Consider the following 26,640-nt stretch of genomic DNA (forward strand, 5'->3'; position numbering starts at 1 on the left):
TACTTGAGGATATAGAAAAAGAGTCTTAAAGGTGGACCCTAAAGGTCCACATAACACTGCCAATGAGGAGCTGAGTGCTGCAGTAGTAAAAACACAGATGCCTTTAAAATCTATGGAGCAGACAGACTCTATAGTACTGGTAGGATACAAATAATGGAGCTCCAAAAGACAGAGCCCACAAGAATGAATGAGTGGAAAAAGGCTCCACTCATTTAGGATTGAAAGAAAAAGGTCCAAAGTCCAGCAAAAAGTGCTGGGGGTCTCACTAGGAGAGGGAATGAAGCATAAACACGATACATCTCCCTAACAACCATCCTGAATGTTTGCGACGTCAGGTACTTGTTCAGACAGCATAGGTCCAGGATGGGTCTCCAACCACCCCCCTCTTCTTTCTGACTAGAAAATATCTGGAATAGACTCCAGAAATCTGGAGCCATTGGGGAACAAGCTCTATCGCTCATTTCCATAACATGGCTTGCACCTCTTCCAGAAGCAGAGGGATGTCTGCTTCTGTTGGGAAACCAGCTGAATACAAGGGCACCTGCATTGTAACTCCAAGGTATGTCCCTGGGCTAGAGCATCCGGCACCCATCTGTCAGTGGTGATCTTCTTTAGCCGGCCTCCCACTGGTGTGCAAGAGTGGGGGCCCAACGTCTTGGCCGGTTCATGCTTGCTTGGGTGCCGGCACCCTGCTCTGTGGGCGACAGACGCTGACCTCCGCTACTGTAGGCCTGGGAGTGACCCCTGTAGGCTTCTTGCGTGGAGGTTACCTGTACGACGTGGCGTATCCCTTGGATGATCTGCTCGATTTACTCCTGGAGGAGCGAAAAGACGATGAGCAATTCTGCTGTAGAGTGCCAAGGGAACGTGCCATCTCTGTGTCGGTTTTTATGGCTTGAAGCGATTCGTCTACCTCCTTCTCGAAAACATTTTCACTGTCGAAAGGCATGTCCAGCACCTTTGCATGAACGTCCTGGCGAAAGTTAGTGACCTTCAACCATCCCTGCTGACCAAGGCAAACACTGTTTCCTATCTGTCGGAAGCCCAGGTTGGCGATGTCCACTGCCACCGTAATGGCATGGTCCGACGCCACCTCTCCTTCCTGCAAGAGGGTGAGTGCCTCGGTTTTCTTGTCATCAGGAAGGATTTGCAGTGTAGGGCCCAGCTTGTACAAAAGCTCCAGCCATATCAGGACAAGATAGCCAGAGCATTAGCTGCTTTGATCGTGGATGCCGCAGTGTAGATGACTCTTTCCCAGGGCGTCCATCTTTTTCCCCTCGTTGTCCGGGGGAACAATGATGCAGAGGCCAGGTTGGCTGAACGTTTTCTTGCGGCGGCCGACACTACCGAGTCCGGCGACGGTTGTGACATCAAGCACTTGGGTGCGAAGTCCGGCACCCTGTATTTCTTCTCCAACCTGTCTCGTTTGGTTGGAGCCATGCATGGCTTTTTCATGAGGCCAGGCCTTCCTCCCAAATGTCATCCAAAAACGGTACAGATATGATCGTCTTCCTCTTGGGCTCCCGTCGCTGGTGTAAGAAGCCCTCATTTTTGGTTTCCTTAGGCATCAGCTGGAACAGCCTGGAGGCCCTGGAGATCATCAAATGGCATAATCCCACCACGGCTGGTGGAGAGCCTCTACGAAGGCGTTGAGGTGTGGGGATTCGTCATCTGCCGGGTGAAGTCCTCATCTTCGTTGGTTCCCGTGACCATGTCCGTACCAGTGTCTGAGTGTATCCGGGTCCGTTGGTGGAGTCGGGTCCTGACATGGTGGAGGAGGCAGAGGCGGCAACGGCCGACACTTTCTCTTTTTACGTGGAGGCTAGACAGGGGCCTGAAGTACAACAGGTGCCAGTGTTGGAGGTAACCTTTGCTGGAGCTCCATCACCAGGGTGTGGAGGGTTGACAGGATGTCCATAGATATGTCCTTTGGCTGATGCGGGAATGATGGAGCACTAGGAACAGCGCTGCTGTCATCCTCGTGGACTGTATCGACGGACGATTGGTCGTCATCGTCCCTGGGGGAGATGTCCATTGGCGGATCGTAAACCTTGGAGGGCTTTTTTTGGGCCACGACCCCCGCACCATTTTCCCTCCTGAGGGCCGTGTACCGGGATGTGAACCAGTGTTTCCCCCTCCCCCAGCAGTGCCCGCAGTCTTCGCTACTACCTCGGCAGCCGTGTTGCGTCTGGGAGGCAGGGATACTCTGCACTGTAGGGACCACTCTTGTCAGGTCAGTACCACCTGCCGTAGCGGTCAACAGCATCTTCGGCAGTGTCTGTTGATCCTGCTGGTAAGCCTTTTCTCTTCCTCTGGCCTTAGTTTCTCCGATTTATCCCGTAACTTGGCCTGATGGCAGGCAGGCTGAGAGGGCGGATGGCGATCGCAGTCTATTCAAACTGGGACCTGGATCAGTGGCGGATTGGGCCTTGTGGCTCCTGAACTTATCTTGGGCCCCCATGGATGGGGGTTCCTCAAAGGACTTTGACCTCCCAGAGGGAGCCAGCTCCTTGGACCGACCGGTCCTGTGTGAGGCATGACCCTGCTCGGAGCACGACTTGAGCCAGGCAGCCAGCCGGCTATACCTGTCTTTCTTCGTTTTCTCGCACCCATCCTCGTTGTGGTCTGGGTTCAGGCAGTACAGACCCTTCTGATGTTTGTCCTCCACGAAGATGTTCCTTAGCCTGAATTGGGTGCAGGGCCTGAAAAGTATCCTTCCCTCCTTTTTCTCATCCGTCAGAGGGCACGAAGTAGGCCCAAGACAGCCTTCCAGAAACTTCAACGAGCAATCGCCCTTGAGAGGCGCGCAACGTCACCGACAACGGATCTCTGTTGCCGGCCGATGGAGATAGGAGCACAAGGGCTCCGATGGAACAAAAAGAGAACTTTTCCGCTAAAAACGTGGACAAAGTACAGAATAGCTTGGAGAGCAACTCGAGGACTCCCAACACTGAAGCATTCAGTAAAAATCAGAAGATGGCTACCAAAGGCAGGGCTTAGGCAGAGGACTGTCACTGGATGGGGGCAGTATGACCCAGAGGACAGTGATTGGTTTAGAGGAGAAATACAGTTTTAAAGTGAAACTTTTTTTCTTTTACAGAGGATTCCCAGCCTGATGAAGGGGAATATTAATGAGCATGTGAATCCATGCCAGACCCCGATGATGGAGAAGGCTTCTACAAATGATGGAAACAAGTTTTAGAAAAACACCTCAAAATAAAAAATGCAAAGAGCCATTTTGAGAGCCTATCAGCTAAAAGCGTGTTCTGAAGATCCGCAACCTGTGGCTTGAGAAAATTAATTGTTTGGCTTAGAGTGGAGGGCACCGTTACTACCCTAATGGTACAACGAACGTAGGTGGTGTCGCAAGATGCTGTGTGAGCATGTTTCAACATTTTCCAAAGTCCCTGTCTGCAGGCTGGAAATTACAAAAGTAATGTAAGTAATCTGCTGAAGAAACAGTATTGGGAGGAAAAGATAATATTAACAGTGAAATAGTTGCAAGCAACGTCTCAGTAATCAGAAATGTAGGCAATGGTAACTAGGTTACTAAAAACCTTTGTTTGTTGATGATTGCTACACCCCTGCCGTTCCTGTTCAAACAAGGTAATACATTATTGATAGATGCATATTTGCCAGCATGATCCATTACAATCTGATGGATCTTATACAGTCTAGGATTTTTCTTTGAATTCTGGGACTTGCAGTCTGAGTTTTATAACGTGAAAGCAGAAGTACCAGTCCCAGAATGCAAAGATAAACGATGCACTGGATAAGCACTACAAATTGGAATGGAACATTTTGGCAACTATGTATATGAGGAAATGGAATTCGAAAACTATGTGTCAATACGTCAAATGATATTCAGCCCCCCTCCAGAATCCGGTTGAGACTAAAGAAACGATTCTTAATAGTAGATCTTACATTAGATGGCAGTTCATTTTAGCCTTGTTTGGCTTTAAATTAAAATATGATTCGTCAAATTAGCTGTCAACAGGAATTTAAAGCAAAAATGTTTGCTTATCGGGTTTGGATGGTCGAGGTTTGCAGTTCTAATGCAAGCTTAGTTTCTTCACTATTATGGTAATCTAAAAAGACCCTGCTAAAAATAGCTTCCAGGGAGGCCTTGGCAGATATCAATGGATGACAAGCAGTGTTTCCGGCAGGGGCCTGGTCCAGGAGCAGGTGGACTTGCCTTTGGTGCGTCTGCTGTGTGCAGCAGCCCAATGAGCAGATTAAGTACGCTCTCCAACATGCATGTGATGGAATAGAAACATATACAGCAGGCTGCCGCCCGAACTTTGCCAAGATGCAAATCCATGAGCGTCTAAGAAACGCGAACTCTTGCTTACTAACAGTGGTGCAATCTGTCATTTAAGCCAAACAATTAGGAATGTATTTAATAACAGCCCGTGCCTACAAGTGAATTAAAAGAATACATTTGGACTGTGTCAAACCGGCACGCAGGTCCGTTCTTCGGCTTTTATTTATTCATGTATCAATGTAACCATCCTAGCATCTATCAGCACATTACACCTTCCAAGGTAATCTCTCCATTTCTCTGAATGGAAACGGTTTCTTGGTATGTCAGATGCACTTACCTTTCACTCTTGTACACAGTGCATCTACAGACTAAGCCGGAAGTGGGGATTTGGCTAGGCTCCCTTAGAACATTGTCTCATGTCACTTAGTGTCTGTCACCAGGAAGCGCAGATAGAATGTTCATCACTCACCTGGATCTGCTTGGACAGTTTCTGAAACGGTGCAATGTAGGAGGATTTGGAGAGCTGTAGGATAGCCTCTATGTGCTTCACCCCAGGTTTGTCCAGCTGTTGGCTGATTCCAGACAGATCTTTGCAGCGGTCAGCCCAGAACTCGATCTCCTCCAGAGGCCCAGAATTCTCCCCAGTCTCCAGCGCCTCTTGGGCACTCAGTACTTCTTTGATCTGACGAGTCCAGTGAACCATACAAGCTGTCAGATAAAGGGTTAGAATTAATTGTAATGGCGCAGACGTCTGAAATGGCCGCTGTCTGTTATGATCACAACTCCAACCACCTCCCACAATCCAGCCAGTCCCTTTTTCCAATTTAGACATCAGAAATTTCATGACAGACATGTGTTGCTACCTCAGTGCCACAAAGGTGAAATACAAGAGATGTCACAAGATTTGCAATGTGTAAAGAGATTTTTCTATCCGATCCTAACTTAAATTCAAATATAACTCAAATTCTTATATTTATTTCTACAACAAACAGGGATTTGTTTCTGAACCGGGTCCCCGGGAATGTGTGTTAGGGTATTACCAAATAGTCCGACCTGTCCATAGTTGGCAGCTATGGTACAGCACGAGTATACTAGCATAGTAGGTTGTAGTGTGGTGTGTGTGTGTGTGTGTGAGTGTATATAAATGTAGCTGAAGTATGCTGTGAATTATTTTTTATTGTTGTGCGTTGAGTGAATAGCTTAAGTAAGGAACAAGTTACTTACCTGTAACTATTGTTCTCCAGCATGTGCCTGGCATGGATTCACATGGCCATAAATATTCCCCGTCATCAGGCTTGGAATTCTTGGTAAAAGGACAACAGTTTAACTTTCACTTACAAGCTGTATTTCTCCTTTAAACCAATCACTGTCCTCTGGGTCATACTGCCCCATCCAATGACAGTCCTCTCCCTAGGTCCCTCCTCTGGCAGCCATCTTTAGATTTGGTAAGCATGTAAAGTGGCAGTATGACAAAGAAGAGCCGCAGAGGGGTCAGACGGAGGGTTTGCATGTGAATCCATGCCAGGCCCATTCTGGAGAACTAAAGTTACAGGTAAGTAATTTGTTCCTTCTCCAGCATGGGTTCTGGCGTGGATACACATGCTCATGAATAACGAATACATAGCAGTACAACATTACACAACCACGGGAGATGGCAAGGCTCAACAGAAGCAAGTACACTTCCCTCTGGAACAGACTCATCTCTAGCAAACAGATTGCGCAGCACTGCTTGGCCGACTCTGGACTCCTCCCTGGAATCCCTGTCGACGCAGTAGAATTTTGTGAAGGTGTGAGTGGACATCCATGTAGCAGCCCTGCAGATGTCGAGCAGGGGCACACCAGACAGGAACATCGTCGTCGCAGCGATCTCTCTGGTGGAGTGGGCTCTCGGGCGGCCGGGCAGCAGCCGGTTAGCCAACCAATGAGTGTGTGATGCAGCAGAGAGCCACCTTGAAATGGAAGTCTTGGACAAGGCCTTCCCATGGTTCACAGGACCAAAGTTTACGAACAGCTGTGAAGTCTTCCGAAAACTGTGCGTGTGACGTAGAACTTCAGGGCACAAGCAACGTCCAGCGAATGCAAGGCCCTTTCCGCTGGCGACAAAGGTTTTGGGGAAAAAAAAGGTAACACCAAAGGCTTGTTGAAGTGGAATTCCAATGGAACCTTCAGCATGAAGGTGGGGTACGTATGCAGGACCACCAAAGATTCGTGGAAAGTCAGGTATGACTGTTTGCAGGTTAGGGCCTCGATCTCACCTACCCTCCTGGAAGAGGTGATGGGCACTAGCAAAGCCGTCTTCCATGAGAGAGATTTGAGTGGACCTTGATGCAGATGCTCAAAGGGGGGCCCCCGTGAGCCTCGTCAGAACCACGTTGAGTTCTCATGCCGGGACAGGAGCCTTCACCGGTGGGAAAGATCTAAAAAAGCACTTTGAGAAACTCCTTAACTAGTCGATGGGACCGAAGCGACTATCTTTCTGTCAATCTGGTGTAGCTGGAGATGGCCGCCAGATGTACCTTCACGGAGGCGTGCGCCAGTCCGGTCTTGGCCAAGGATAGCAAGTACAGTAGAATCTGTGGAGCCGTGACTCTCAAAAGGGTAATCTTCTTGACCGGCACCATGTAGTGAAACGCTTCCACTTGTGACCGTAGTACTTCAAGGTTGACAACGCCCTATGAGGAACTCCCTGAAGTCCACTGGCAACTCGTGGGGCTGCAGGAGCCAAGCCCGCAGGTTCAGCGATCAAGGGTTATGATGTAGGATTGCACCTCCTTCTCTGGTGTGAGGATACAGAACTACCGGCAGCTTGACTGGAAGCAACGCCGACAGGCTGAGATGGTCCGGGTATCAAATCTGCTTCGGCTTCGCTGAGGCGATGAATATCATCCTGCATTGGCACTGTCTGAGTGTTCTGATGACTCATAGCAGAAGAGGCAACGAGGAAAACGTGTACAGAAAGAGCCTTTCCCATGGGAAGGAGGTGTCCCCCAGGCTCCTCGGTTGGTGGTACTGCCGGCAAACTTCTGGCATTTGGAGATTGCCGCTGTCGCAAACTGATCTATCTGGGGCCTACGTGACGAAGATGTAGTCCAGCTGGTCCTGCCGCAGCTCCCACTTGTGGCAGATGCGTAACTCTCTGCTGAGGGAGTCTGTAATGGTGTTCTTGACTACCGCTAAGTGAAGAGGAACGAGGAATATCTCTTGTCGACAGCCCAGCGCCACAAGTCCTGCACTTCCCTGGAGTGCGCTGTGGATCAAGTGCCCCTGTTTCCTGATGTAGAACATGGTGGTGGTGTTGTCCGTGGAGATCCTTACCACCTTGCCCTTCGGAGATGGAAGAAATGACTTAAGGGTCACTGCCCGTAGCTCCAGGATGTTGATATGGAGGTCCTTCTCCTCTGGAAGCCACAGGCCTCTGGCGTGCAGACATCCAGTGTGGGCTCACCAACCTTCCAGGGAAGGGTCCGTGGTTACCGTCTCCTGGTATGGAGGGTTTTTGAAACCCTGTGCCACGGGCAATGCTGGAGAGCAAACGCCCCACCACCTTATCGCCCGACAGAACTCGTCGCTGAGCAAGATATTACCCGCAAAGCTTCTGGACACATGAACCCAGCAGGCGTCCAGGAACTCCTGAAGAGGTCACATTTGCAACCTATAGAGCCGGATGAGGTAGGTGCAGGATGACCTCATGCTGAGAAACGACTTGATAGTTCGCATCGTGGCTGCTTCACCGACAAAAGCCGTCGCATCTTCCCTTGAATGGCTGCTACCCTCTCCTCCGAGGGTGATGCCATGCAGGACACGGTATTGAGTCTGGCTCCTGGGAACAGCACGTTCTGCGATGATGTCAAGCAGGACTTCGGATAGTTGATGGAGAATCCCAGATCCGTCAGTAACTGGACACTCGTCTCGGTGTGTCCGACGGCCTGCTCCTGCAAGTGGGCCTGGATGAGCCAGTTGTCGAGGTACGGCTATACATGTATACCCCCATAGACCTAGATGGGCCGCCACCGGTGCCAGGGATTTTGTGAACACACTGGGGGCTGACTTCAATCCAAAAGGTAGGGCCTTGAAATGGTAGTGCTGGCCCTGCACTACGAAATACAGAAACCTTCGATGTTTCTTGCGAATGAGGAAATGGGTGTCCTCCAGGTCCAGCATTGTCAAGAAGTCTCCTTCCTCAGTTTGCCGAGCATGTGCTGCAACGTGACGATCCTGAACTTTTGGGACTTTAAATATTTGTTGAGACGTTGCAGGTCTATGATGGGCCTCCAGCCTCCTGTCTTCTTCCTGACCAGAAAGTATCTGGAATAGACTCCGGCGCCACAGAGCCGTTGGGGGACCAGCTCTATTGCCCCTTTTCGCAGCATGGTCCAGGAGCTGAGGAATGTACTGCTCCTGACGGTGCGTCCTTGGGCGAGAGCATCCAGCACCCATCTGTGTCAGTGGTGATCTTCTTCCACTCGCTGATGAACCTCATCAGACGGCCACCCACCGGCGTGCACGTATGGGGGCCCAACGTTCTGGCCAGTTCAGGCCTGTTTCGGAGCTGGCATGCTGTCCTGCAGGCGACAGCGATACGGTCCTCGGCTACCGTAGGTCTGGGAACAGCCTCTGTAGGCTTCCCGAGTTGTTGATCTGGAAGGCTAGCAGTACGAAGAGGAGAAACCTTTGGAGGACCTGCTCGACGTTTCCCTGAAGGAGCGAAAAGAAGAGTGCTGCTGTTGGAGAGTGCCTAAGGAACGGGCCATCTCCATATCCGCCTTGATGGCCTGGAGGGACTCGTCGAAGACCTACCCTGACAAGTTCTCTCCGTCGAAGGGCATGTCCAAAACCTTTGCCTGGACTTCCTGCTGGAAATTCATGGCCTTCATCCAGCCTTGTCGACGAAGGCAGACACTGTTCCCCATCTGCGAGAACCCTGTGTTGGCGACGTCCAACGCCATAGTAATGGCATGATCAGATGCAACTTCCCCCTCCTGGAAAAGAGCGATTGCCTCTATCCTCTTATCTGGGAGGAACTCCAGAATAAGGACCAGCTTGTACCACAGCTCCCTGTGGTACCTGGCCAGGATCACCAGTGCGTTGGCCATCTTGATGGTGGACGCTGCGGTATAAATCACATTCCTTCCTACGACGTCCAACTTCTTCTCCTTGCTGTCCAAAGGAACGAAGATGATGAGGACGGGTTAGTCAATCGCTTCCATGCGGCCGCTGATAGCACCGAATCCAGCGATGGTTGCGAACTCAGGCACTTGGTGCGGAGACTGGCACTGAATACTTCTTCTCCAATCTATCCCTGTTATCTGAAGCAGTGCAAGTGTTCTTAATGAGGGCCAGGCCCTCTTCTCACACGTCTTCTAGGAGAGGAACCACCATGATTTTCTTCCTCCTGGTCTTATGCCTCTGGTACAAGAAACCCTCTTTCCTGGTTTCTTTGGGCACAAGCTGAAAAAGCTAGGAAGCTCTGGGCATCATAGAGTGGACCGACTCCATCTCATCCGGAGGGGATGCTCGAGGCAAAAGCAGAGACCTGGTGCCCGCTGCAACGATATCCTTGTCCGTAGTTATGGCTGTATCCGTCCCCGTGTATGGTTCTACAGGGAGAGATGGGGCCCGACGCGGGTATGGAGGCTGTAATGGGCGCGTCGGATGACGCTTCCTCTTCTTTGTTGGGGGACTGAGCCGGGCACGGTGACATCATCTTCTGGATCTCTGACCCCAAAAAGCTAACATCAAAGCTATTGACCTCAGCGCCAGACAGGACATTGTGTCATGATGCCTACCCCCGGGCATCCGGATCGTGTCCATCAGCCCCGGGAGCAGGCATCCAGATACTCATTAAAACCCCAACAGCCCCGGCTGGAGCCTGTTTGGATTCAGTCCTGGCGCCTTAGGCGCCAGGCTCATCATAGAAAACAGTCCTGGTGCCCTAGGCGCCAGGCTCATAGACTTTACTTACCTTATGCAGACCATGCTACAAATGAGTCCAAGCCAACGTGAGGCCTGGATGGGACTATTTTATTACAGGGACTATTTTTCACTCGGGTGTGGTTCTGGGGAACTTCTTACCTGGGACTACTTTGCAGGCTATTTAAACCACACCGAACAGCAGCCCATGCTTCGCGTTATTCTGCATCCAGCAGCGTGACGCTCACTGCGTCTTCAAGTCAGCATCCAGTCTTCTGCCACGCCCGCCTCGAATCCGGAGCTCCTAGACAAAAGGAAAAGAAAGGAGAAGAGGATAGATCACGGACATTATTTGATTCCTTACCTGATTCCGGACCCAGCACATCTCCGAGACTGGAAAGGACATTATTTCAGCATGCGTCGCTTCGCCAGCAGCAGCGCCACGTTATACTCATCAGTCCACCGCATCTTTCGACTCGGCGCTGCCTCCATCATTTTCTTCGTCGAAATCCAGCACCTGGGTGGAAAAAAAAAGGAATAACAAGGCGAGCCGAGAAAACCGACAAAGACAATCTCTTTGCCACCATCGGCTTACCTGCTTTGCCACCGGAGGTATTATTCGTTAATTCGCAGGATCTTCCTATGCCACACCTATAAAGGGAGCAAGTTAAACTCATGCAACTTTTACCCGAAAGTGTTTGGTAATACAGACTCTTACCTGAACGCCATCAGCTGCCTCCAGGCAATATTCTTTTGGACCCAGCTGCAACCTAACGAGGGAATGGAACAAGAGTGAACATCGGACATATTGAACTCTTTGAACTTTATAGACACTGGAGTTAATATTCCTCCGGAACTCCTTCAGTACCTTCAACCCAGTGAAGTAACTGGTATCTACGCGCCCCTGCATGACATGCAGGATGGAAAGCTCATCATTTAAAAACATAAGGTGAGATTACCAAAATGGGATATCGGAGATGATTAGTGGGGAGAACGAGAACTGTTGGGGGGCTATCACTAAAGTCCACGGGTGGCTAAATCCCTTTCTCCACTTGCAGGAGAATACTTCTACGAGTCCTGCAGACAAGATTAGGCGGGCCAGTCCAGACTATCATCTCTTCACTACACATCACGTTGGTGGAGACCGCAGAAGTCCGGGTCCGATCGACGCCCCTGTGGGAACCAGGTGAGCGTAACACATTGATCCTTCAATTTGTATGAGAAACAAAAGGGACATAACGTACGAAAAATTGCTCCCCATCATCCTTCCTATCCTAAACAAAGTCTCACTGTCATGCTCCGACCCCACTGTCCTAGTTGATACTCAAATATTCCATGCTCAAAGTGATGGATTCCATTGCCCCACTCAAATCTAGGAACCCAAACCACGTGCACACCTTAATTTGTGGTTCACACCACACTTAAGAGTGCTACGCAAAGAAAAATGAATCTCTGAAGCCCGCTGGAAAAGTCACCCCTCCGGCGCCAATAAGGATAGCCTCATTTTACCAACCCTTAATTATAAGGAGGCCATCTTCCAAGCTAAAAAAGATACCTATAACAAGCGCATCTTACAAGCGGAATTCAATACCAAGGAGTTGCTCAAAATATTGAAAGAACTCTAATCTCCTTCAACCCCGCCTGACACTTGTAGTAAAGACAGCACCTGGTATGCTAATTATGGTATTCAAAAAGCGCTCGTAGACAAAATATCCACACTCCAATCCGAAATAAATGTTAAAAAAAAAACAGCCTTGAAATTGACCTGCAGCTCAATTTCCCTACTGGCAAAACCTCACCCATCCCTCATAGGCATAAACCCTTCAGCCTCTCTCAACTAACCATCTAGAGGTTGAAAGCATCCTCAGCAAACTCAAACCTTCTAACTCACATGCCCAGCTCCCATTATCAAGGAAGCTACACATGAGCTAGCTCCTTTTATCACTGCCTTTATAAACTCATCGTTCAACTCAGGCATTGTCTCTGACAACCTTAAGGATGCGTGGGTTATCCCTCTTCTCAAAAAGCCCACCTTGTACTCAAGCATACCTATTAATTATAGACCTATCACCACCGTTCCCTTTCTGCTTAAAATTATAGACCGAGGGCTTATCTGCAGATCCAGGACTACCTTGAACCCAATAAACTCCTCGGTCTCAGACATTCAGGCTTCTGGCATAGTCACAGAACCGAAACTGCCCTCATTGATTTAAAAACTCAAATTGAGGACCTGAAAGACAATGGGAAGTTGGCCCTGCTACTACTAGATTTAATCGGCAGCATTTGATTTGGTTAACCACCAAATCCTCTGCCGGCATCTCAAACTGGCAGCCCACTTCTCAGACAAAGCCACCACTTGGATTAGATCCTTCCTGGATAACAGGTCCATGAGGGTCTTCTCCCCCTCTGCTTCCGCTGAACAATCACCAGTCCTGGGTGGGGTACCCCAAGGATCCTGTGTTTCGCTGACACTCTACAACGTGTTCACAAAACCACTCTTCGATATTCTTGACTATCTGGGTGTCCCCTATACCAATTACGCCGATGACACCCAGATGCTCATACCCATCACCGGAGACCACACTGCGGACACGAAAGCCCTAAATGATGTATATCAAGTCATTCAGGACTGGATGGTCCAACATGAGCTCTGTCTTAATGATGACAAGACAGAGATTCTCATCTTGAGCTCCCATCACTGATTTAAGAGATTAGATCCTTCCTTCAAATTGTTCATCATCAATGGCAACACCATCAAGGTATCAAAGAATACTAAAACCCTAGGCATCTGATTTTTTTGTTTGTGCTTTCTATTAGCTGCTAGCCACTTTTCTAGAATCGAAATCAGTTTATAGGACATTTTGGCTTTCAATGATTAATTTTAGCCTCGAAATCGTAACTTTAGGAATATTTTAGTCCGTTTATATTACATGATTTGTGCCTTTTAATTAACTTTGAAGTAGCAACCCTGTATTTACGTGTCATTTGGTTTCAAATGCCTCCTTTTTCACTCTATTGAGGCAGACACTCACAGAACTACAGTCACCAACGAGATTGTAGTTCCTGCCATTACTTATTCTCACGTCAGGTGCATAAGCGGCGGCACGTAGGAGCCGGTTTGTTACGGTTTGTTACGGTGAGTCAGGAGTCAGGCTAATCTCTGTTAACCCAGGTAAACAAACAACATGGGCAGTACTGAGGTCCTGCATGTCATAAAAATGGCCAGATATAGACTGGATGCAAGATGCTTGCCACACGCTCCAATTGAGCTAGATGTATTGAACCCTTTATTATCTGATACCATTTCTAATAACTCGATATTAGACCATTTCCATCCTATATTGGAGGACAAGAGGAACCCCTTACCACTTAGTAACCCCCTACCAGTCGGCTCCAAGATAGACCCTCAAGCAGATACAATTAATATCTGCTCTAATGCATCTGCTATGCCTCTGTGTGTGGACATACCCAAAACACTTAAGAAAAAGATGGTATCAGAAGTTTCACTCGATCATAACCAGAACCTCATAATAACGGATTGCATACCGTCCCCTACCACTATTTTACCAGCACCAACCTGCACTGTGTAGGGGAGGACTGGCCGCGAGGCCCTCCTCACCTGCAGCCTTCTCCCCAGGTGAGGACCATGACTCGGTGGCCGTCCCCTCATGCCACCCGGGCCCAGGTGGAGGAGGGGTCACCCGCCGACGACATTGCCCACACATATCCGTTCCCCGCATATACCTAAATTCAGTTAGGCCTAGAAGCCATCTTGTTTAGCAAACATGGCGTGAGTTCAGCACACTGTAACGAGGCCCCCACCTTTGGAGGGCCTTTCATGCATCTCTGCCGCCGCAGTAGCCCTGGTAGATCCGCTGCGAGCGCGTTCCCATGAGAAAGTCGGATATGAGCTAACCCGAGATGCTAACACTGTAACATTATTATCGTCCACAATGTAATATTGCACCCTGCATGACCTGGTCCGCGAGGCCGGGGTGACGGGAAAAAAGCTGAAGCATCACTATCTGAAGAAAGTAGAAAATAATTCAAGTATTGGTATTAACGAACTACCTCGGTTTAAACAGATCCTGTAAACTGTGAATAAACCATAAAGATGTAACGTTACATGATACCACCCCAGGTCTGGACTAGTGCTGCTACAACCACAGAGAAAGATGTCGACCAAATGTATAGCCTTTATTTACTCATATATGTTTTCTTAATCACCTAAAGCAGCGAGCATCAATTTCTGTAGGCCATAACCTAGAACGACCTCGTGTAACGTTTAATGTACATAAAATAATCACATCATGTAGTAAATATAATGTTAGGTAACGAAAAGGTACTCGGACCGACTGTATTAAAGAAATGTGTAACGAAATGGAAATATATATGTGTGTTTAAATAACATCAAAATAAGGCGGAACATTATAAAAGTTCTGCATTCAAAAGTTAGCAACGCACGAGGAAAAAACCTTTGTGAGTATATGCAAGGCCATTCTCCCTCCCACCCTACCAAGCCTGCCAGATAAGGAAGCTAAGGCCTGTGCCGCGCTCCATCACCTCCCCCAACCAAGCTGGAGCCGCTTCAGAGAGTCAGAGGCCCCGGTACCGCACCCAAGGCCACAGCCCACCACCTGTGTTATTTACAGCACGGTAATAAACCCACGTTTTGAATCCACTGATCTACCAGCACCCTCTCGTAAAGTCCACAACCCTCCCCCTAGACCACCCCAAGAACGACCCCCATCACTGGGACAAGACACAGAGACCCATTTATATAATAACTTCTAACGCGGCAGACAGGCATGTACCAGTCGGCTCAGGCCCCAGAACTCAGCCCCTCGACCTAAAATACCGGTCAATAGGACACAGGTAAATCTCACCCTAACCGACAATCACCGGACCTCTCAAGAGGTGCATTCCTCATGTGTTGCGTTTATTTTATAAGACAAACTGCCGAGCGATTTATTGATGAACTTAGATGTCGTTTCTTGAATAACTGCAGTGTGCATGGCCTAGGGCAAACGAGTCAGGAAAGGTATTCATCTTTGTCACAGGCTGCCCCAGCATACCAACACCGCTCGGATGACCTCAAGCTGGCCTGCCAGGCCCAACCCAACCCACGAGGCTGACCAGTGACGTCCTCACGCCAAGACCAACCACGCTGCAGCAACACCTATAGTTAGTCGACGCCACCCAATCCCAATTAACTTGTGCCCCCTATAGTGTGTAGGTTCTGATGACGTTTTTTGTATTAGAAATACGCCTGTCTTTGCTATTGTCAGACAGAGCGCTCTCGGAGGTTGCAGAGTTCTTTGCATGCCCTATTCTTTGGATAAACTCCCACTTACGCTCACCCGCACTCTGTCTTGGTCTTATTCCCACTACGGGAGAGTCCCTTATTGTCTCTCATTGAGGGGAGGATCGTGCTGAAATTGGGGGCGCTTCCTTTCAGTGGTGACCCCGATAGCGTGATATCTCCAAATTATTTTTCCTAACTCCTTTCTAACGACCCCCTTGTGGCATGAGAATCTCCGGTCGAGAAGGGATACGCACGGTGAGCCGGCTCCGGGAGGCTGCCCGCCAACGGCGACCGGCACAATAAGAAGTGCGCACTCAATGAGAAAGGGTACGGGATCCCGATTGGAAAAAAATCCCCTTTGAGTGCTGCTCGCCGGAGCCAGGGGCTGACCGTTGAGTTACCGGTGACACCGCCTGGACGGACCCAGTTTCGGAGACTATCGGTTCAAGACGGGCACGTGAGTACTGAGTGCGAGCGATCGTAAAGGGGATGGGAGGGGAAACTGTGAACAGGAGAACGGGGACAGGTAGAGGAGAAGAATAACGGGGGTCTACTAAAGACGGGTCTTGAAACTTTCTTTATCTTTTCTTTGCATATGGCCATTAGGAGTAAGAAATAAGTGAAGTGGTAGAAGTGACGGAAACCTAGCTCCGAAAGGGGGTGGAAGGCGGCGCCGCATAGTGCTATCTAAACTAGTACTGGGAATATATGAAGAAGTAAGAAATAAGTTATTGGTGTCTGGCAAAAGGAGACACCGGGAATATTTTTTAGTGATTGCTACTCTCTCTATTTCTTTTTTCCATTCCACGGGGCAGGGGAAGAAAGCGAAAAGGGTATAAGATAAATATACTTGTAGAAGAACTATAAAATAGGGAGCACATTTTGAGGAGTGGGGACTAAGTAGTGGCACGTACAGACGTGAACATAGCAACCTTAGCAGAAAAACAGGGACAGCTGGCCAGGGAGGAAAGGGAGGAAATAAGACGAGGTGTGAGTGGAAAGGCATTGTGATGGGTGCGCGCACCGTGTGAGTGTTGGAGACGACCGGTTGACCGCGAGGTGGCGCCAGAGAGTGTTGACCATAACTAGTACTTGATCAGTTGCAAGCGGAATCACATGAGAGTGTATGGGAATGGGAGGGAGATGAGCTATGGTGAGTGCGAAAGGATTTGCGCAGTGAATAAACTTGGGTGATAATATTTGAGACGTCTGCTCTTGTCTGTGCCATAAAGGTATACATACACATATCTACACCTAACTAAAAGTAAAGAAGGTGGACACGGCTGTGTTAGTGATTTAGAGGATGGGGCCCGAAACTCCCTTGTCACATATTTGTAAGAGCTTACCGGGATACGCTGAACGAATAAATAAATATCACGATCAATGGGTAACAGAATTGAAGGGGGAGGGTCTGCCCCAGATTTGGCCCGAGGGAGGGTATTTTGACAAAAGCGTTCTTGATATGGTACGAACATGCATTAGCCTCAAGTATAAGGGGAAACAATGGCAAAATAGGAAGGAGATATTAGACCTCTGGAGATTGTTTGAGGAGGTACCCCCACCCAAAGCTCCGGCACCAAATATTGATCTACCTTCCACCACAGATAATCCATTGATGATTCCAAGAGAGGAAAAGGAACAGCTAAGTACAGCACAACCTGCGGAGGTGATTAGTTTGTACCCGATATTACCTAAACCAGCCCCCGCAGCAGGATACAGCGACCCTACGTATGTGCCTCCCCCCACAACTGGTACACCACAAAGACCAACAGCCCCCCCGCCATACGAAAGCACCAGAGAGCGCGCCCAGGGAAGCACACAGAGGGTGGATATAGAGAAGCTAACGAGTGACTTAGAGTCGAGGCTTACTGTGGCAAGGGATGAACTCTCAAGAATAAAAGACATATGTGAGCGCACAGCGTGTGCCCCCACACAATCAGGACGCACGTCTAGAGCGTCGAGCGAAGGTAGACAGATTGAGGAAGGATGGAAAAAGGGGGAAATACTGTTCAGGATTGAGGAAGAGCCGACACGAATAATAGAGGTAGGACCAGTAGAAGGGAGCATTGGTGATGTATCACGAGAGAGAGGGATCAGAGAGGACTTGTTATGTGATGTCAGAGGAGGGTTGGATGACAGTGATAGGTTGAGTATGGCAGTGGGAGGGGAAAGCGAGGAAGTGGACGGTGCATGTTCGCTAGGGACTATAGACGACGAATGGATGGGACGACTAAGAAATAGGGTGGGGAAGATGGCGTCATTGGAGTCAGCAGCGACTAAGGAAAGGGAGGGTGCAACTGCAAAAGGGAAGTTACAACTTCCATTGATACACAGAGGGGGGGGGAGACCACACTATATACCATGGGCTCAGATGGATAAGGCTAATTTAATGAAATTATTGCCCCTGTCAGGAGGGGCGAGCAAGTGGATATATGCATTTGAGAAACATACCGCCGGCATACCGTTGGCAGTAGGCGATGTGAAAAGCCTACTAGTAACCGCAGTAGGAGATCAAGCGGACAGAGTATGGGCTAAGGCTGGTTTCCCGGCCGTGACGTTAGATTGTGATCGTCATGATGGGGCTTCCTTTAATACAGTACGAGCAAGGGTGTGGGACGCGCTGCGGGAGACATTCCCAGATACCCCTGATTTACAGTCAGTAATGCAATGTACAATGAATGACGGGGAGGATGCTATGGATTACATTCTCCGGGTGCAGGAGATGTGGAGAGCGGAAACGGGCACGCCCTGGCACCAATCCACATCTCTATTTTATTTTATCATTAAGAGAGGGCTCCCAAAAGAGGTGCAGAAGGCACTCGATAAGATAGCGGGCGTTGAGGCGAAGGGGTGGCCAGAGATCCAAAGTATAATAGTGCACCATTGCAAAAGGATCAAAGAGAGAGAGAGGGAAGTAGCACAGAAAAGGTTGGCAGACGAGGCAAAGTTGGTACAATCAAAACTAGTGAAGGTTGCAGCAGCGGTAGCAGGACTCCCACTCATGAGGGAGGGAGACGAAGGAGAGGAGGGGCAAATAGCAATACAAGGAAGAATAGCAGCAAATTGGGCAGGACAAGGACAACGACAGTGGACTGAGCAGGAGCAGAACGGAGGTCCAACGTGGCAAGAGTGGGCCCCAAGAGGGGGAAGAGGTGGGTACCGGGGCCGAAGAGGAGGACAAGGGTATGGAGGAATGGGAGGTAATGGGTGGCAGGGTCCCAGAGGTCCACAGGGGAGCTGCTGGAATTGTGGGAGATGGGGGCACTACTCAAGAGAGTGCAGGAGCAGACAAAACAACGGGTTCCAGGAGACAGAACAGTACGGTCACCCCCACCCAGGAAGCCCCTACGGCCTCCCCATGGGACAATACCAACAACCAGAAAATATAGGACAAAGAAGTAACGCACAACTACACGGACATCAGTACAGGACACAAAACCACCCACAGAATAATGACAATATGCAATACACGCCAGGTAACACTTTCGCCACAGTAGCTAACGGAGCACCTGCTCCCGCACCTTACAGCGGGGTGTCAGTAGTTTCGGGGAACATTTTTGATCAAGGGGGGGCAATGAGACACCCCGCATAGGACAGCCCACAGAGAGCACTTGCGTGTCCAGTACTATCTACGACCCACAATGCATCAGAGGAACCATTGATAGGAGCGCAGATAGGAGACAAGCAGTTCATATTCATGGTGGATTCGGGAGCGGAGAAATCATGCATTAGAGAGGGCCGGTTCCCGTTATCTAATAGAACGTTAGAGACGCAGGGGTTCTCTGGGGCTGTAATTGAAGTTCCTTACACAGAAGCATTGGATGTGACAGTGGGGGGTAAAACAGTGAAAGCACCCTTACTGTACTATGAACACTCTCCCATTAATTTGCTGGGGAGAGATCTCTTGAGCAAACTAAATATGACAATATCATTCACAGGGAGCGGTATCGTATGTTCAACGCCAGGCATATGCCCCCTCCGCATATTAGCAGTAATACACGGCCACACAATTATGCAAGAGATCAGAGGGTTACCAAGAAACGAGGAGATGTTTGTTGAGGGCATGAGAACATTGGCTCTCATAGTACCAGAACTAAAAAGGATGGATTGGAGGATTCCAGCCGAATTCCTCTTCCGCCCCATAGCAAGCCCCGACACTGCTCTCGTGATATCGTTGGATTTACACGCAGTACACGTGTCAGCAAACAGAATATGTGTGATTGGCGTTGACATGGAAGGATGTGAGTGGCGGACAGTACTGTGTACAAATGCAAATATCCCACTGAGGGAGCTCTCGGACGAGGAGCTATTTTCAGACACTGAGACAGATGGCGAAATAGTGATGGAACTAGCAATGCCGTGTGACATTGTAGTTACAGCCAGAAAAACTCAAGTTGAATTAATGGCAGTAGTAGGAGCACCACATGCATTTTTTGATGACGACATGAGGTTAGTACCCACTAACATATGGACAAATGGCCCCCATGACGTGGGGTTATTACATGGGGTTCAGCCTGTGGTAATAAAACTGAAACCGGGAGCAATTATACCCCGGGTAAAACAATATCCATTGTCACGCGAAGCAGAAGAAGGGATCAGAGAGACACTAGATGCACTGCTAGCACAAGGAATAATAGTGCCCTCAAACTCCCCATGCAACACATGCATTTACCCGATTAAAAAGGCAAAGGGAGGTTCATGGAGGATGATACAGGATTTACGCCCACTCAATGATGTGATTCAGAAGGAGTTCCCTTTAGTCCCGAACCCATCAACAATACTGTGCAACATTCCGAAAACGGCATCCCACTTCACAGTTATTGACTTAAAAAATGCATTTTTCTCGATTCCCTTAGCAGAGGAGAGCAGGTACTTAACAGCGTTTACACTAGGGGGGAGGAGGTTCGAACACTGCAGACTACCACAAGGATATTGCGAGAGCCCAAGCATATTCAACAGGGTACTACATGAAGATCTGGGGAATTTGTCTGTAGAAAGCACAGTGATTAAGTACGTTGATGATTTATTGATCTGTGCACAAACTGAGGAAGAGTGTAGAAAGGACTCAATAACACTCCTGACATTATTGGCCAATAAAGGGTACAAGGTGGACAAGGGGAAGTTACAATACTGTCTGACAGAGGTCCTATACTTGGGACAGCTGATATCAAAGGATGGCAAGCGGATCATACCAGACAGGGCACAGGCGATTAGAGCAGTTGGGGAGCCCAAAACAGTAAAAGAGATGCAGAAATTTCTGGGTATGTGCAACTATTGCCGAGCATGGATATTGGATTATGCAGCATACACGAGGCCCTTGTTACAGGCACTAAAAGAGGCACAGCAGGAAAACAAACACATAGAATGGACAGAAGAGATGAACACAGCATTTGACTCACTAAAAGAGCTGATATCAAGCGCTCCAGTACTGGCAAATCCAGATTATGGGCGCAAATTCTTCTTATTTTCACACTGCAAAGGAACACTGATGACAGCAGTATTGACACAAAAGACATCGTTAGGGCACAAACCACTGGCTTACTATAGTGGCACCCTAGACGCAGTAATGCAAGGTCATTTCGCGTGCGAGCAATCTCTAGCTGCAGCCGCGTTCGCGATTGAGAAAAGTGCCACGATAGTGATGGGCTGTCCTGTGACACTGTTTGTGGAACACTCACTCTTTGCAATATTAGAGCGATCGAAGAGCACATTGACAACACAACGCGCCACAGCATATGAAATAATACTGTCCAGCGCAAACATCCACATAGTAAGATGTAAAACAGTGAACCCAGCCACATTCATCACAGAGGCGTGCACCGTAGAGGACATGCAAAACCACAACTGCGCTACGTTCACAGGTGACGAAGGTCAGGATCAAGTGATTTTTGAGAATGCCCTGAACGAGGGAGAGGTGTATTTCGTGGACGGGTCAGCATCAATAGATATGGAGACAGGAGAGAAACATGTGGGTATGGCAGTTGTACGATTAGAGGAAGATGAATACGAGACACTAGTGCAACACCGCCTCCCATCCCACTATTCAGCCCAAGCAGCAGAACTAATTGCGCTAATAGAAGCATTGCATGCCGCCAAGGGGTGCGCAGTGACAATATATACCGACTCAGCATACATGACAACGACAGTACACGGCGGGTTGGCACGGTGGGGGCGGAGAGGGTTCCGACGAGCAGATGGAACACCAGTTCAGCATGCAGAACTATTGAAAGAACTGATTGAGGCTCTGCAAGACCCCACGGCAGTGGCCATTGTAAAATGCCAAGCCCACACCACAAATACAGATTTTATATCTTTGGGGAACGCGGCAGCAGACGCCGCTGCCAAAGAAGCTTCGTATTTACAGAAAGGTGTAGTAGGAGAGTACATGTTGCACCACACAGCAAGCCAAGAGGTCCCCACAGGATACAACATGATGCCCACACAAGAAATAATAGAGCTGCAAGAGGGAGCTAGTGCAGAAGAAAAATTGCTGTGGACTAAAAGGGGATGCAGCAAATCGCCGACTGATTTGTTGTGGCGACAAAAAAGTTCAGGAAAAGCGGTAATGCCAGTCACATTGTTAGAAATAGCATTTCAACAACTACACTTTCCCGCACATAACGCAAAGCAACACATAATGGCAGAGATACAAGAAGATTGGTTTGCACCTTGCCTCCATGAACACGTCACAAGACTGGCTTTAGAATGCACGACATGTCAGATTTACAACTCAGGTATGACATTGCGCACACTGAGAGGAACGATACCCAAACCAAATGGCCCATTCAGAGAGCTCCACCTTGATTATGTAGACATGGGAGAAAGATGTAATGGGGCTCGCTACATGATTGTGGTTGTATGTCCATTTTCGAGATGGGTGGAGGCAGGCCCCTGTGCGCGCCCTGATGCGAAGGGCGCCGCGAAGTTCCTAGTGCGGGAAGTGTTCCCGCGCTGGGGGATTTGCGAAGTTATTCGCTCAGATAACGGCACGCATTTTGTTAATGAACTATTCAAGGAAGTGACTACCCTATTGGGAATAAAGCACAAATTATGTTCGATTTATCATCCTCAAAGTAATGGCGTAGTGGAAAAGATGAACGGTCTGTTAAAAAGCAGATTGTCAAAACTGTGTTTTTCCCTTAAAAAGACTTGGATGTACTGCCTGCCTTTGGCCTTGTTCGAGTTACGAAATCAGCCAAGTAAAGACCACCACTTGTCCCCGCATGAGATCGTCACGGGAAGGAGAATGCACACAGCGCATTCACCTCTCCGTGAACGTTCTGATGCACACAGAAGTGCAGCGATATTAGGAGAGGAGTTCACAGAGTACTTGAGAAAACTGACACGGGCAGCGCGCGTAATTGCAAAGCAACTAGCCCCCCCCTCTACAAGGGAGGAGGGGAACACAACAGAAACAGAGACAATGCCTGAAAAACCATTACAACTAATGCCTGGTGACCTTATATATGTCCGAAGTTTTGTGCGAAGGTGGAATGCACCACGTTTCCATGGCCCTTATGAGGTAGTGTTTTGCACACCCACAGCAGTAAAGGTAAAGGGCCTACGATACTGGGTGAATTTGACAGACGTACGCAGAGCTTATAGCGCCGTGGAAGGTGAGGTACAGGACGAGGCACAGACAACTGCGGACAATGAAGTTGTGCAGAATGGATGATGGGAATTTTGTGTGCATTAAGTGATGAACACTGAACGCGAATGGCGCACGACATGTGTACTGAAATAAACCTGTGTATATACATATATATATAAGTTTTTACAACTTTTGAAGGTTTTTGTGGTCCTTTTTGGGATTTGGAGAAGTTTCCTTTTTTTTTTTTCTCTCTCTCTCTCTCTCTCGACTTTTCTCTTTATGTATGAAATAATGTACTGATAGTAATATTTGTAAAGTTACCTTGTCTGTGGACATACCCCCTCCCTCACCCACTCCCATACTTTGCCGAAAAAATTTCACAACGTTCTAAATGTTTACATGCTTGTACTTAATGCACTTTTATGTCTCAAACAGGATTTACTATGGCATCGAATGGGCAGCCTGCAACTAATAGATTTGTTAGATTTAGAGAAATGTTAGTAGATAGATTGACATATTCATATGAATGTGGTTTATCAATGTGTGTTATTGTGTTGTTCATCTCAATATTTTGCCTAATGACACATTGGGTCATAGCGTTCATCTCTACTGAGATGAACGAGGGGGGAGGGGGGAGTAACACCACCCTTGCCCCTGGCACGAATTCAATTACAAATATGAATATTAAAGAAGGTGATTTTTTGATCTGGGATGGATCCCGCCTTGTATGGGGCTACTACACTGCACCACCCACTGCTGCCCTGTCACGATCAAAAGATAAAGATATGGAAAATGACACAATGTCCCTACCTGAAATATATAACAGCCCCACTACCCTTCCCGCCCCGATACAAAACAGCGATTTGTTGTTTATTGAGGAAAATGGAAAAGTAATTACAATGACAGAACACAAGTCCCTATATGAAGAATTGGAAAAGGGGGGAGGGAATGAGAAAGGGGGGCCTATTCTTTCACCTATCGAAACTATAAGGTATAGGAGGGGGGAGAGAAGTAGGCGAAGAAGAGAGACAAGCAGGAGGGGGTATGATGAGTATTATGGGTTAGGATTAGACAAGATGGAAGACCCACGACACCCCCACCAAGCAAATAAATGGTATGCAGATATGAGTACAACAGCTAAACAGACAACTAATGAAAGCTGCTATGTCTGTTCGCTCATCCCCCATGCATCAGGTACACCCAAAGTGTTGTTGCCAAGAGAATTGCCCATTGTGGATGCCCAATGTCTGCTTCTTCTCACACTGTGTAGAATAAAGAACACCTTTCAAGCACACGATGTCTCTTTCAAAATAATACAGGACAACAAAACGTGCTATTCAAAAGCGTCTGGAGTGGTCTGTCCTAAAGAACCTTTCTTTGCAATACAAGGGACGCTGTTTTCAGAAAACAAATGGAGAGATGAAGAAGTACTGTGCAAAGCGGAAGCACTGAGAGGTGTCCAACCAGACAAGCTGCGATGGATGGAAAAAACGTGCTTACCAATATGGAAAGAACACATCTCTAAACTAACATGGGTAACAGCGATGGAGAAACCCTTCAAGCTACAAAGTGAAATACAAAACGAACTATGTTTCAAGGGAGAAGGAAAAGTGGCAATGGGAACGAACAAAAACTGTAACAAAACTCTCACCATCCCAGACATGAAAAAAGGAACAGCAGCACTAATGGACACATACTGGGTATGCGGGAATCAGGCTTACTTGCACCTTCCCCAGGCATGGAGTGGCAGCTGCTCAATGGCCACTTTGCATTCGGCCCTAATGGTGATTCCAGAAAGCCACGTCGACGAAAATAAAAGGACGCAAGGAAACATGAACAAGGACGAGACGTCTCCCACTGCAGAAGCACACCTCTATGTCCTGTCCTCCGGAGGGAAAGAAGAGGAGCTATCACGGAACAAGCGAGCCTCAAACTACATATCACAAGCGTCATCCGATTTATTGGCACAGATCCCAGACAGGTATCGCCTGTTCAGCTCCGTGGAAACATTTTTTGCCTCACTGGTTTCAAGTGTCCAAGCAAGAGCAAATGCAAAATGGCTTCAGATCACACGGTGGGAACTGATTCAGCTGGCCAATGACACTGAAGAAGGGTTCAACATAATAAAGGTGGAACTACGAGCTCTGCGACTAATGACCATGCAGAACAGGTATGTTCTGGACCTGCTAACAGCAATCGATGGAGGTGTTTGCCGAAAAATAGGAAGTGCGTGCTGCACGTTCGTACCTTCTGAAGACGCAGAAAATGGGTCCCTGTGCCACGTCATTGAAGCAGTCCATAACCTGGGAGAGAAAATGAAGCTGGAAGGTGGGGCTAAAGACAGCTCATGGTTCGACAATATCTTCTCCTGGGTTCCCTCCTGGCTTGGAATGACGATGAAATTATTGATACCAGTTGCGGTGGTCCTCCTCGTGGTGTTCTGCCTGTGCCAGGTGGGCCTTCGATGTTGTGCTAACGCAGTCCCTAACGGTGCGATGATGATGGTGACAATGGGCAACTCTGGTGGTACAATTAAGGCGACACAAGAAGTACATGTACAGACAGGACCAGATAACACTCCCAGATACCAGTTAGTGCCTATGTGCCGTGATAAGTACATAGTAGATAAACTATGGCACACCACTATCAAAGAACCCCGAGATGTGGAACTGGAATGGTATGAGGAGGTCTGGGTAGACTTGGAAGGGACGGGTGACTGTATATATTTAACATGTACCCCAGATGAGTATGCTAGAAGAGGTGAGAACTTGAGGGGGGTATGCAGAGCCTGGATGCCTAGAAAAGGAACACCTGCATGGGATGACGCAGTGATAGAGGAGCAAGAATGTAGAAGATTAGAAGAGCTAAAGAATTCGTTACTTTAGTAACGAAAGGGGGGAAATGTAGGGGAGGACTGGCCGCGAGGCCCTCCTCACCTGCAGCCTTCTCCCCAGGTGAGGACCATGACTCGGTGGCCGTCCCCTCATGCCACCCAGGCCCAGGTGGAGGAGGGGTCACCCGCCGACGACATTGCCCACACATATCCGTTCCCCGCATATACCTAAATTCAGTTAGGCCTAGAAGCCATCTTGTTTAGCAAACATGGCGTGAGTTCAGCACACTGTAACGAGGCCCCCACCTTTGGAGGGCCTTTCATGCATCTCTGCCGCCGCAGTAGCCCTGGTAGATCCGCTGCGAGCGCGTTCCCATGAGAAAGTCGGATATGAGCTAACCCGAGATGCTAACACTGTAACATTATTATCGTCCACAATGTAATATTGCACCCTGCATGACCTGGTCCGCGAGGCCGGGGTGACGGGAAAAAAGCTGAAGCATCACTATCTGAAGAAAGTAGAAAATAATTCAAGTATTGGTATTAACGAACTACCTCGGTTTAAACAGATCCTGTAAACTGTGAATAAACCATAAAGATGTAACGTTACATGATACCACCCCAGGTCTGGACTAGTGCTGCTACAACCACAGAGAAAGATGTCGACCAAATGTATAGCCTTTATTTACTCATATATGTTTTCTTAATCACCTAAAGCAGCGAGCATCAATTTCTGT

At 48.4% G+C, this 26,640-nt stretch overlaps 1 protein-coding gene across 1 annotated transcript in view; it reads right to left on the bottom strand.

Annotated features, from left to right (window-relative positions):
* Positions 1-26,640, bottom strand: part of DNAH2 (dynein axonemal heavy chain 2) — a 3,498,763-nt gene that overhangs the window by 3,244,925 nt on the left and 227,198 nt on the right. The window contains exon 7 of the mRNA XM_069646273.1: positions 4,734-4,972. Within this exon, the coding sequence (XP_069502374.1) occupies positions 4,734-4,972 (239 nt within the window). The remainder of the gene's footprint in view (positions 1-4,733; positions 4,973-26,640) is intronic.

The sequence above is a fragment of the Ambystoma mexicanum genome, chromosome 1p (genome assembly GCF_040938575.1).
Source record: "Ambystoma mexicanum isolate Mex_15411 chromosome 1p, UKY_AmexF1_1, whole genome shotgun sequence".
NCBI classification, from domain to species: Eukaryota; Metazoa; Chordata; class Amphibia; order Caudata; family Ambystomatidae; genus Ambystoma; species Ambystoma mexicanum.